Source organism: Phocoena phocoena, chromosome 4 (genome assembly GCF_963924675.1).
Source record: "Phocoena phocoena chromosome 4, mPhoPho1.1, whole genome shotgun sequence".
Lineage (NCBI taxonomy): Eukaryota > Metazoa > Chordata > Mammalia > Artiodactyla > Phocoenidae > Phocoena > Phocoena phocoena.
The window spans coordinates 42464525-42477727 of NC_089222.1; the positions used below are offsets into that span (position 1 = coordinate 42464525).

Sequence of the window (13203 nt, forward strand, 5' to 3'; positions counted from 1 at the left end):
AACAAAAGAAAGCTAAGATTCAAATAAGGACAGATATCCTGAATGTAAGGACTATGGTACAAGAGAACACATTTTTTCAAGGTGAGATTTGAGGATTAAATAAAAAGTGCAAAATGAGTTTCTCTCAGGTGTAATTTGCCTATATTATCCCACTGTGAGACCAGTCCTAGCAAGGTCATCCTGGTTTGTGGCAGACATTTAACAGCAAGCACTTACTTCTCACATCTGGAGATCTTAGTACTGAGGGGTGGGAAGTGGGAGGAGAGATATAGGTACGTATTTCATTTATCAAAAGCCTGTGAATCAACTATACTCCAAAAAGAAAAAAAAGCCTGTGGCCTTTCTGCATTAACCAGAGAGGGGCCCATATGGCGGCGTTGTTCTGGGCTCCCCCTTGTAACTTACAGGGAAAATTTCACAATAACCGGAGCACTTGATGTCCTGCAAATGAAGGAGGAGGATGTTCTCAAATCCCTCACAGCGGAGCCCACTGAGGTGGCACCAACCTGACTTCCAAATGGAACAGCACCTCTACAAAAGGAAAAGTGATGGCGTTACCTCATAAATCTGAAGAGAACCCGGGAGAAGATTCTGCCAGCAGCTCGTGCCATTGTCGACACTGAAAACCCAGCAGACGCCAGTGTCATACCCTCCAGGAACGCAGGCCAGCGATCTGTGCTGAAGTTTGCTGCTGCCACGGGAGCCTCTCTATTGTAGGTGCTCCATCCACTCCTGGCAGCTTCACTAACCGGATCCAGGCAGCCTTCCGCTGTGTGTTGTGCGGTTATCAGGGTTGACCACCAGCCTCACAGAGGCGTCTTATGGTAACCCGCCTACCGTTGCTCCACATCACACAGACTCTCCCCCTGCGCTGTGTGGACGCTGCTATCCCTTCAGCACGAGGGGAGCTCCCGGCAGGTCTGATGTGGTGGTGCTGGCCTGGGGATTGTGCGCCTGCGCGGCTCCATCTCGGGTGCGCGCTCGTGGGAAGTCAGGTCGTGTCTCTGCTTCTACAGGGATCGTGAAGAGACTGAAAAGGAAGAGCAGGCGGCTGCTGAAAAGGCTGAGACCCCGGAGGAATTTCGGGGTGAATGAGCCGCTCCAGGTCTCGAACTTATTGCTACTAAACCCGAAGTTGCAGACGGGTCTGAAGGCGCAGGTGGCCTCAGCACCTTCCAGCAGCTCCTCCGGAAGGACCACGGTGCGCAGCCAGCCTCTGAAGGCCGGTCTGCTGCCGCTGCTCAGACCACTAAATGGGGAGAAACAACCAGAGTGGTCTCAAAGCTGCTCTTCCACAGATTCTTTTTTTTTTTTTTTTTTTTTTTGCGGTACTAGGGCCTCTCACTGTCGTGGCCTCTCCCGTTGCGGAGCACAGGCTCCGGACGCGCAGGCTCACCGGCCATGGCTCACGGGCCCAGCCGCTCCGCGGCATGTGGGATCCTGCCGGACCGGGGCACGAACCCGTGTTCCCTGCATCGGCAGGCGAACTCTCAACCACTGCACCACCAGGGAAGCCCTTCCACAGATTCTTAAACAGAAGATGGAAATAAGGTCGATGGAAAATAAAGTTTCTTAAAAAAAAAAACGAAAAAAAGCCCACGAATAGGAATAGCTGACCTGAGCCTCAGAAGGCTGGCAGCCTGGTATGGTGGTACATGTACACAGAGTTAGACAGACTGTTGTTCAGGTCCTGGTTCTGCCACTTACTTGCTACAGAACTCTCAGCAAATTACCTAGTTTTTTGGAATATCAGCCTCATCTGTAAAACATAAGCTCCATAAGGGCAGGGACCATGTCTTGTGTTGATCCAGTGCCTAACAAGACTGGCACTGTGGCACTTGCTGCCAAATCAATCAGGGTGTGGAAGGAGTGTATTGAGAAAGAAAAAAGGAACAGCTCTTGACATTCCGAAGCTGGCCAGTACTCACAGGTAGGCCAGCAAAGGAAGATTATTTCCTGTAGGACCTGCCAGTTGGTTTGAAAGGCTGTGTGCTTAGGAATGTGACAGGTTACGTCAGGGTCAGATCCTGAAGGGTCTTTTTTCTATGCAGAGAAACTGGAAATAATCCAGAGTGGAGACCATTGAAGGATTAAAAGCAGGGGAGAGTAACAAAATCAAATTTGCATTTTAGAAGGATGGATTGGAGTGTGGAAATAAGGAGAAGGAATGGGAGACTACTTAAGTACCCTACGCAAGAAATGGGAGGCCTTCTTTCATGACCTTCTATAAGGCGACCTTGCTTATTTCTTGAAATTTGGGGCGAGAAGACAGAAAAAGAATATGGTTGCACTCTTCAAATATTTGAAATTCTGTCATAAGAAAGTGATTAGACTCTTTCTGAGCTGCTCTAGGATCAAGGTATAAAGTCATAAGGAAATATTAAGTGCGCTATGGGGAAACATTCTAATAGAGTGGTCTGAAAATAACATAGACTTCTTCACAAATAGTTATTTCTTACATTTCTTTCATCTATTCAACAAATATTCCTTGGAGCAGTTAGGATGTGGCAGGCATTAGGCATATAACGGCGAACAAAATAGACAAAGGCACTGCCCTCGATGGAAGTTACTGTAATTTTTGTCCAACGTGGTACCGTTTATAGATAACTTTTATATAATCATTTAAACAAGAAGCAAGCTCCCAATAGGGGTATCTAAAAAGTGGCTCTGATTGAACTCTGGCCAAGAAGATCGGGAAGGACGATAACCAAATAGAAGAGTTGTAAAGTCTGTGTGAGTCTCAGGCGCCATAGGACGAGAGAGCCAGAGAACCCGCTGCCTTCTCTCCCTCATCTTTTCCACCAGCCTGGCCTCCGCCCCGCCCCGCCCTTTCCGCCCTCCGCTCGCCAGCACCCTCCCCTTTCTCGGTCCCCCACACGCCGCTGTGATTCGCGCTGTCGGCCCGCGAGATTTCGAGCTATTCTCTCGCGAGATCTTCAGTGTACTGGAGTCAGCTGTGGTGGCAGCTGACTAGGCGGTAGGAGCTGGTCCTGTTGCGGTTTTTCGGCACATCTGGCCAGAGTCTGGCCCAGAGGCGCTAAGTAGGTTCTGGGGGCCGAGACCCGGCTTGCAGTCGTGCGGGGTCCCTAAGGAGAGAGGGGGACAGACTCCCTGGGCTCGGGCTACCTCGGGCCGCGTGCGCGCAGCGTGTGTGCCGCCGGCGGGAGCCCGCGTGAGGCCTCACCCGCGGGGTGCGGGGTCGGAGTGGGGTGGGTGGGTGGCCCGCAGGTGCGGTGACACCGCCCGCGGACTCTTACAGTGAGGTTCGAGGCACGGTGAGGGCAGCGGTGAGGGCGTGGGGTGTCCGGTGAGGGCCCGGCCCCCTCTGGCCCCTCCTTGGGTTCGCCGGGGTTGGCGCCCAGGTGCCGCCTGAGGTCAGCGCGCAGTTTAGTGGCTCGAGGGTCTTGCAGACGGGAACCTCCGGAATTCGCTTCTTTGTGTTATTAAAGAAATTACTTCTTCCAAAGGTTCCAGGTGGAATTGGTTTTTCTTATTTGCGGCTTTACGAGGCTTGGCTGCCTTATTCAGAGAGGCAGAAGGAAGATGAGCAACAGATGTCTTAAATCTTACTATTCTCTCTCTTTTTAAAATCAGGATATACAGAAAAATGGAGTATATGACAGAACCCGTGAAGCAGACACCTGGACACATGTGAGTCGCGTCCCTTTTCCCCTATCCCTCTTAAGTTTAAAAATGTTAAAAGTGACTCTTTGAAACTTACTGTGGGGAAAGCTTTTCTTTGCGGGGTGGGGTCGGAGGGATTCTTTTGTCTTAAGTGGGAAAAATGAAAAGCCTTGTTTCCTGAGAAAAACGAGTTCATTTTTCGCTGGGAAGTTTGTGGTAGTAAATACTGGTTTAAGAATGTTAAAATATTCACTGTACATTCTTCTAGGTTGGCATCAGCCATTGACTTTTAAATTTAAGGTAATTAAAATGTAATAAAATTATGTATTCATTTGTTCTGTCTACTACCCACATTTCAAGTCCTCAGTAGTCACATTTGCCTGGTGGTTACCGTAGTGGACATCAGAGGTTATAGAACTTTCATTCTGGGTAACGTCAATGATTCTTAAACATTTTGTGTTCCCAGTACACCTAGGGTTATGACACTCCCATCATAGTGAGTCACTAGACATGATACTATTTCTATCCTCTAAAAATTTTTCTCCTTTGGGTTAATGTTTATATTTTGGCAGTCCCTGTGCTATACTGAGGCTTAAAAAAAAATTTGCCTTTGGACTATAAAGCTGTCTGATGATTACTATTAGCAGTTATTTCGCCTCTCTAGACCCTTTGTACATCGGCCATATTTTGAGGCTTTTTGGAATTGCGGCCATCCTTGGTTTTTTTTCGCCTCAATAATCCAAGGTTTTTTAATCTACTGCATCTTTGAAGTCAGTTTTTTAAAAAGGGCAGAGATATTATGGCCTAACTTGAAGGCTTTGGTTTGTTTGTTTTTTATTTTTTTATTATTATTTTTTGTTGAAGTATAGTTAATTTTTCAGTGTTGTGTTAGTTTGTGGTGTACAGCAATGTAATTCAGATATATATATATATTTTTATATTCTTTTCCATTGTTGTTTATTACAGGTTATTGAATATAGTTACCTGTGCTATACAGTGGGACCTTGTTGTTTATCTCTTTTATGTATAGTATTATAGTTTGTATCTGCTACTCCCTGTTTGATAGTTTTTTAATTTAACCTGTGCACTTATGAAATCTAATTTGAAAAACGTATGCTTTGTTTATTTAAGCTTGTGCTGCGATTGCGGTGTCCCGATCAGTCCAAATCCTGCCAATATTTGTGTGGCTTGTCTGCGAAGTAAAGTAGATATCAGCCAAGGCATTCCGAAACAAGTCTCTGTATCTTTCTGCAAACAGTGCCAGAGGTACGGTGTCGTACTATTTTATCCTGCTTAAAGTTGAAATTTGTATGTGGGAGAGCCACCAGGATATACTGACAATATTTTAAGAATGTTAAGATATTCACTGTACATTATTCTAGATTGGCATCAGCCATTGGCCATATTGGCTTTTTAAGTTTAAAGTAATTAAAATGTAATAAAATTAAGTATTCAGTTCTGTCTGCTACCCACATTTCAAGTCCTCAGTAGTCACATGTGCCTGGTGGTTACCATAGTGGACATCAGAGGTAATAGAACTTTCATTTTGGATAACGGCAATGATTCTTAAACATTTTGTGTTCCCAGTACACCTAGGGTTATGACACTCACATAATAGTGAATCACTAGACATGATACTCTTTCCATCCTTTAAAAATACATGCGATAAGATACATGTAATAAAGTGCATGTAATTGAGATTTAAGTTTTATGTATGTTGGCCTAGTTAGAGATTTTAGAATTAGCAATTTTGTAGTGTTCTTTTCTATTTTTCTCTGCTAATTTGGTAAAGTTAGTGCAAAGGTATTTGAATCTGTTCTTTTTCTGTTAAGAGATTAATAGGTTTGGTGTATACAATTAATAGATACAAGTTTATGTTTTTAAGGGTGAGAGCAGATTTTAAAGACATATTACTATTAATTACCATGAAGCTTTTGTTTTCCGCTTCAGTCATTTAGAAGCCATGTATGATAAAAAGCACCTTATTTTTTAAGTAATTTAGTGGTGTGTTTTAAATTAAAAATCATGTATTAATGTTCCCATGTAACTAAAATGACTATAGCTGATGGAAAAACAGCTCAGTATATCATATCTAGGATGGTCTGAAATGAAGACTGGATTTTAAGGCAGACTTCTACTGAAAGTTAATGTTTTATTCCTTTTATGTTTTCTTTAGTCGTTGGCATGAACAGCTTATGTCTAGGAGGCCATTGAGTAATACAAAACTACCCATTGAAACTACCCATAAAATTATATGCCTGTGATTTCCCAAATGGGTTAGGACTCTAGTGGCTCTTAACTTTTTTGGGAGGGAGGGGTTCATGAATCCCTTTAAGAATTTAAAAACTGCATCTTCCCAGAAAAATACATTAAAACAAAGACATGAAACTTGTGTACTGTTTCAGGGAGTTTATAGTTTGTAAGCTTGGCAGGTGTGAGGATTAATCTATAATAAATATTCGCTACTCTTAAGAGCATCGGTGGAAAAAAAACACTGGACAGAGAATCAGGAGACCCAGTTTATCTTGAATTTCTCACAAACTAGCTCTTTGATACTCTTGGCCACTTCACCTCTCTAAGCCTTAATTTTCTCATCAGAATGAAGGGGCTTTATTAGATGATATACGAAGCCCTTTCTAACTCCAAAAACATGCTTATAACAAAGGGACCTATATAAATAATTTTTTTCAGTGAAACTTTAAAAGTGAAAATCAGACTATTTACTTAACAAGTAAGGAAAAAAAAGCATTCACATGATACATTTAGAAGTATTAATTTATTGAGCATTTGCTGTATGCTAGGCACTGTCCTAAGTCCTGAGCTGACTGGGCTAAAAAACTTAAAGTACATACATAAAGGATTTCAATTTTAATTTAGTCAGGTTTTATATAAGATTTAAAATTTTACAATTTAAAATTTGAAAAGGGACTTTGAAGTAGATAAATAGTCTGAGGTATTATTGATACATAGTATTAGGTACTAATTTACCTTTTTTGTGTGTGAGAAATAAGCAGTTCTTAAGCATTTTAGATGTACATTGTAAACCATTTTAATGCTATTTGGAGGTGATTTTTTCACCTGTTTCAAAGTATAGCTTCAAGGAACACTGGGGCATTTTGTCATCCTCACTGGAATGCTTATTGGTGCTTGAAGTAATAAGACCTTTTAATAAGTTATTTCAGATTGACTTTCTCAAATACTCAGAATTTTATCTTTTTAACTAAATTACTTGTCTAACTGAAAGTTTTCTGGAACTTCTAAAATATATTTTGGTTAAGTGCCTCAGATCAACCTTGGGTATTATTAATTTAATAATCATTGTTACGTCTGCATATTCACATGGAAATTTTTTTTTTTTTTCTGAGAGATCCTGAATTTCAATATATTTTCTCTCAGATATTTCCAGCCACCAGGAACTTGGGTACAATGTGCATTAGAATCTAGGGAACTTCTTGCTTTATGTTTGAAAAAAATCAAAGCCCCTCTGAGTAAGGTAGGTCAAATAGCTAAAATCAGTTTTTGTGGGGGGGTTCTGTGTGTGTGTGTGTGTGTGTGTGTGTGTGTGTGTGTGTTTAAGTGTTTAATCTCTCATTTTCAGATAATCCTTGTTTGAGTAGATTTTCCAAAATAACTACTAAATGCTACTGTTGGTAAGCACACTACTACAAATGCTGTTTTCATTTTTAAAGTTGTATATATTCTTTTTTAATGGAAATGAAAATCTTTTTGCTTTAGAATCAAATTTTTTTCATTCATTATTTGAGAACCTCTTATGTGCAATAATCTTTACTGAAAATGTTTATATAAAGCCATTGCTAAACATAATTTGGAGGCTATAGTATTAGGGCTATGGTATTCGGTTTTAAAAAATTTTTCGTTACTGCTCTGGAAAGAAAATATTTGTGCCTGTTACTTAAAGTCAGGGTATAAACATCTTCAAAAAACAAATAGGGTTTGTTAGTGTAGTTAGGCGCTCTACATAACACTTTCAGTTTTATTTATGCTAAACTTTACGACTTATTTCCACCAGGTATATTTGTAATTGAAATGGCTTTTTTGGTTTGTCGAGCTTCAGATTCTCTTAAAACTCTGATAAAATTACATGTAAGAGTTCCTTGAAGTTTTTCCCTTTATTTTCCTTGTTTTTTCTCCCTGGAATTTGTATCAATCAAATGTTGGCCCTACTAGCTGAAAGCTTTGCCTTTTTGCCCTTGTATTGTTTTTAATCTTTTTTTTCCTGTGTTCCTGACAGTTTCCTTTATCTTCCAGTTTTTGTATTAATTTTCTTTCAGGAGTAATATTTTAAGTTTAGAGTTTTTAATGTTCTTGATACAGTCTGTTGAATATTTCTGAAGGTTTAATAATATGCTGTTATTGTTTTTTACTTTCCTTCTGTTCCCTGATTTGTCTTAGTTTTTTTTTTTTTTTCTCCTGGAGTCAGTTTTTGTGTAATTTGGTCTTTTGTTTTCATACTTCAGGCTTTTGTCAGATGTTCATTAATAATTCATTAGCATTCAACAGATGTTTATTAACTCAACTCTGTGCCAATCTACTTTTGGTGTTAGGGATATGGAAGTGAATGAGAGAGACGAAATCCCTGTCTTAGAGAGCTTTTATTTTAGTTGAAGGGGAGGGTGTAGAGTAGTCAATGAACAAAATAAATAGGTATATTAAGAGGTATAAATTCTGTGGAGGAAAAAGCCAGAACTGTGCAGGGAAGAGTTGCAATTTAAAATAGAATGGTTAGGGGAGGCCTCATTGATAAGGTGATACTTGAATAAACATTAAAGGCAGTAGAGGAGGGAGCCACAATCTGGAGGAGAAGAGCATTATGGGTAGACAAAACAAGTGTAGAGGCCAAAGGTGGGAGAATACCTGTGTGGTTAGAGTGGAGTGGGGAGGGAAAAGTAATTGGGGATGAAGCCAGGGAAGGCATGGAAAGTCAGTAGGTCAGGCCTTGTAGGCCCTTTTGAGGCCTGGTTTTTACTCTGAGTATAGTGGGTATAGAGCAGGGGTCCCCATCCCTCAGGTCGCGGACAGGTACTGGTCGGTGCCCTGTTAGGAACTGAGCCGCATAGCAGGAGGTGAGCAGCGGGGGTGGGTGAGCGAGCAAAGCTTCATCTGCTGCTCCCCGTTGCTCCCCATTGCTGGCATTACCGCCTGAACAACCGCCCCACCCCCCACCCCCGTCTGTGGAAAAATTGCCTTCTGCGAAACTGGTACCTGGTGCCAAAAAGGTTGGAAGGTTGGGGACCGCTGGTATACAGGGTATAGGGCAGAATAGTGAGATGAATGATTTACAGTTTATCAGCTTCCTTCTGGCTGTGTTTAGAATAGATGTGAGGGGCATGGGCACCTTTAGGAAGCGCTTGTAGTAATCATGAGAAATGATATTTGGATCAGAAGTAGAGGAAGTGAGAAGTGGACAGGTTCTGGCTGTATTTTGAAGGTAGTCAGTAGGATGTTACTCATGAAGCTGGATGTATGTTTATGAGTTGGAATAGTCAAGGGTGACTTCCATGGTTCTTAACTTGATCAGCCAGAGGAGGGAGTTACTGATAGTGAAGTAGGAAAGGCTTTAAGAGGAGCAGGTCAGGGGACTTCCCTGGTGGTCCAGTGGGTAAGACTCCTTGTTCCCAATGCAAGGGGCCCAGGTTGAATCCTTGGTCAGGGAACTAGGTCCCGCATGAGTGCAGCAGCTAAGAGTCCGCATGCCACAACTAAGACCTGACACAGCCAAAATAAATAATAAATACATAAATAAAATTTAAAAAAAAATGAGGAGCAGGTCAGGCAGGAGAGATCAAAGCTCATCTCAAAGTGGTGCTTAGATGTCCATTAGACATGGAAGTAGAAATAGTGGGGAGCTGGATAAATGAGCAAGGGAGTGGTCCAGACCAGAGATAATAAATTTTGCGTGTGATGGTATTTAAAGCTACAATATTAGGTGAGATTTCCTAGAGAGTTTAGAGAAAGGGAGAAATTTCAGGACTGAATCCTGGGATCCTTTAATGATAAAAGTTTGAGAAGATGAGAAAAAAATCAGTCATTACTTCTAATTAGCTGCAGGGAGAGCAATATATATAATTAGGAGATCTAGAAGGTGAAGGGAATGTTCAGGAAAGAGATTGAGGATTTTGGAAGTTTTGTTGTTAGTGAATGTTGAATTCCAGAGGCCAGTAAAAGGTTTTCAGGATTTGGGGAGGAGTGTTAGATGGGATAGAAAAGGGCATATGTGGACTTACCTGGTGGTGCAGTGGTTGAGAGTCCGCCTGCTGATGCAAGGGACACAGGTTTGTGCCCCAGTCTGGGAAGATCCCACATGCCGCAGAGCGGCTGGGCCCGTGAGCCGTGGCCACTGAGCCTGCGCGTCCGGAGCCTGTGCTTCGCAATGGGAGAGGCCACAACAGTGAGGCCCGCGTACTGCAAAAAAAAAAAAAAGAAAAGGGCATATGTGGAACCATATGGAGATTGGAGTGTGGGAGATGAGGGAGTGACTGAGGTAATGGTAAAGAAGAATTAAAGGGCTCCATAAGATGGATTAGTCCTGGTTGTCTGAGGACAGATGGTGTGGTGAGGCTGAGGAATGGGGAATGCAGATGGAGGCTGAGGGAATAAGAAGCTCTCTGTCACCCTCTGTACCTGGTGTCGCTTGTTGACTACTAGGCTTTGCTTTAGGGAACCAGTCGAATGAGGAGGGTTTTACTCTGGACGGCTGTACCTATACTAGCTTATCTAGTTCTTACCAGAAAGGTCTTGATAAAATTATCTGCCTGCTCTCGTCTCCCAAATCTGTTATCTACAGCTCAGATTTCTCCATAGAGCTCCAGACCAAATAGATATCTCACTATCCACTGAACAGCTTCACTTGGATATCTTAGATAAATCCTCTTAAACTTAAATGTCTGAAACCAAATATAGCACATTCCTCCCCATTTAATCTGTTTTTTATTTGTGTCAGAAAAATAGTGTTACCTAGATGCCCAAGCTGGATACTTGACCATCATTCTAGAATCTTCTTTTCTTCCTTCCCATATCCAGTTATTATTAAATCCTATAGATTTTATCTCCTAAATAGCTCTTGGCTTGGATCTTTCTGCTGCTGTTATTTCCGACCCCTCAGTTCAGGTCAACTACAACTCCTGCCCAAATTATTGAAACAACCTCCATTTTTGTTCTCCCACCCACTTCCTCAAAACACCCATTTTAGCCATATTGAGCTACATTCAATTTGTCACATATGGCAAACTGTTTCTGGCCTCTGCTGATTTAGCAGTGAGTTACCATTGTGGATTCAGTATTCAGTGCATGAGACTCCTTGTAATGAATGTTCATTCTTTTTTTTTTTTAAGCCACATACATATTATAGTGAGAATAATAAAAGTAGAAACCTTTGTTCATGAGATTTCTAGTAGATGATGAGGTCATCAGGTCTTTGTTTTCTTTTAAAAAGTGTAATTTCCATTCAAAAAACTATACTGTTTTTAGGGGAAAGGAGTTTTTTTCTATGCAAGTATTTTAATTTTTGCTTGAATTATACCAGTTTCATTAATATAGTCATTAGATTTTCCCTTTATTTGCTGTTTTTGTTGCCATACCTCTGATGATATCTTTTTTTTTTTAAACTGGTGATGTTGGGTAGATTAATCATGGATTCCTTAAGCATCTATGAAATCTGTTTATTAATGAGTTATTCTCTAATTTCTTTTCTCCTCAGAGGGGAACTGACGTTTCTTTTTGTTTGTGTTTTGTTGAAGGTACGGCTTGTAGATGCAAGCTTTGTTTGGACTGAGCCCCATTCTAAGAGACTTAAGGTTAAACTAACTATTCAGAAAGAGGTAAGCTATACATAATTTTCTCAGCATGGTTTAAAGTATAGGTAGGATAAGGAGACAAAAGACCTGTATGCAGAAAATTATAAGACACTGATGAAAGAAATTAAAGATGATACAAATAGATGGAGAGATATACCATGTTCCTGGATTGGAAGAATCAACATAGTGAAAATGACTCTACTACCCAAAGCAATCCACAGATTCAATGCAATCCCTATCAAACTACCACTGGCATTTTTCACAGAGCTAGAACAAAAAGTTTCACAATTTGTATGGAAACACAAAAGACCCCGAATAGCCAAAGCAATCTTGAGAACGAAAAATGGAGCTGGAGGAATCAGGCTCCCTGACTTCAGACTATACTACAAAGCTACAGTAATCAAGACAGTATGGTACTGGCACAAAAACAGAAAGATAGATCAGTGGAACAGGATAGAAAACCCAGAGATAAACCGACGCACATATGGTCACTTTATCTTTGATAAAGGAGGCAGGAATGTACAGTGGATTGTACAGTGAATGTACAGCCTCTTCAATAAGTGGTGCTGGGAAAACTGGGCAGGTACATGCAAAAGTATGAGATTAGATCACTCCCTAACACCATACACAAAAATAAGCTCAAAATGGATTAAAGACCTAAATGTAAGGCCAGAAACTATCAAACTCTTAGAGGACAACATAGGCAGAACACTATGACATAAATCACAGCAAGATCCTTTTTGACCCCCCTCCTAGAGAAAAGGAAATAAAAACAAAAATAAACAAATGGGACCTAATGAAACTTCAGAGCTTTTGCACAGCAAAGGAAACCATAAAAAATACCAAAAGACAACCCTCAGAATGGGAGAAAATATTTGTAAATGAAGCAACTGACAAAGGATTAATGTCCAAAATTTATAAGCAGCTCATGCAGCTCAATAACAAAAGACAAACAACCCAATCCAAAAATGGGCAGAAGACCTAAATAGACATTTCTCCAAAGAAAGTATATAGACTGCCAACAAACACATGAAAGAATGCTCAACATCATTAATCATTAGAGAAATGCAAATCAAAACTACAATGAAGTATCACCTCACGCATAGTCAGAATGGCTATCATCAAAAAATCTAGAAACAATAAATGCTGGAGAGGGTGTGGAGAAAAGGGAACACTCTTGCACTGCTGGTGGGAATGTGAATTAGTACAGCCACTATGGAGAACAGTATGGAGGTTCCTTAAAAAACTACAAATAGAACTACCATATGACCCAGCAATCCCACTACTGGGCATATACTGTGAGAAAACCATAATTCAAAAAGAGTCATGTACCAAAATGTTCATTGCAGCTCTATTTACAGTAGCCCGGAGGTGGAAACAACCTAAGTGTCCATCATCGTATGAATGGCTAAAGAAGATGTGGCACATATATACAATGGAATATTACTCAGCCATAAAAAGAAACGAAATTGAGCTATTTGTAATGAGGTGGATAGACCTAGAGTCTGTCATACAGAGTGAAGTAAGTCAGAAAGAGAAAGAAATACTGTATGCTAACGCATATATATGGAATTTAAGAAAAAAAAATGTCATGAAGAACCTAGGGGTAAGACAGGAATAAAGACACCTACTAGAGAATGGACTTGAGGATATGGGGAGCGGGAAGGGTAAGCTGTGACAAAGCGAGAGTGGCATGGACATATATACACTACCAAATGTAAGGTAGGTAGTGGGAAGCAGCCGCATAGCACAGGGAGATCACCTC

At 41.0% G+C, this 13203-nt stretch overlaps 1 protein-coding gene across 1 annotated transcript in view; it reads left to right on the forward strand.

The window, feature by feature from the left end:
- The first annotated feature begins 3600 nt into the window (after positions 1-3600).
- The window catches only part of NMD3 (NMD3 ribosome export adaptor), a 40032-nt gene continuing 30429 nt past the window's right edge, over positions 3601-13203 (forward strand). Inside the window, exons 1-4 of the mRNA XM_065876258.1 lie at positions 3601-3651; positions 4756-4890; positions 7021-7117; positions 11382-11462. Coding sequence (XP_065732330.1) covers positions 3608-3651; positions 4756-4890; positions 7021-7117; positions 11382-11462 — 357 coding nt within the window. The 5' untranslated portion in view covers positions 3601-3607. The remainder of the gene's footprint in view (positions 3652-4755; positions 4891-7020; positions 7118-11381; positions 11463-13203) is intronic.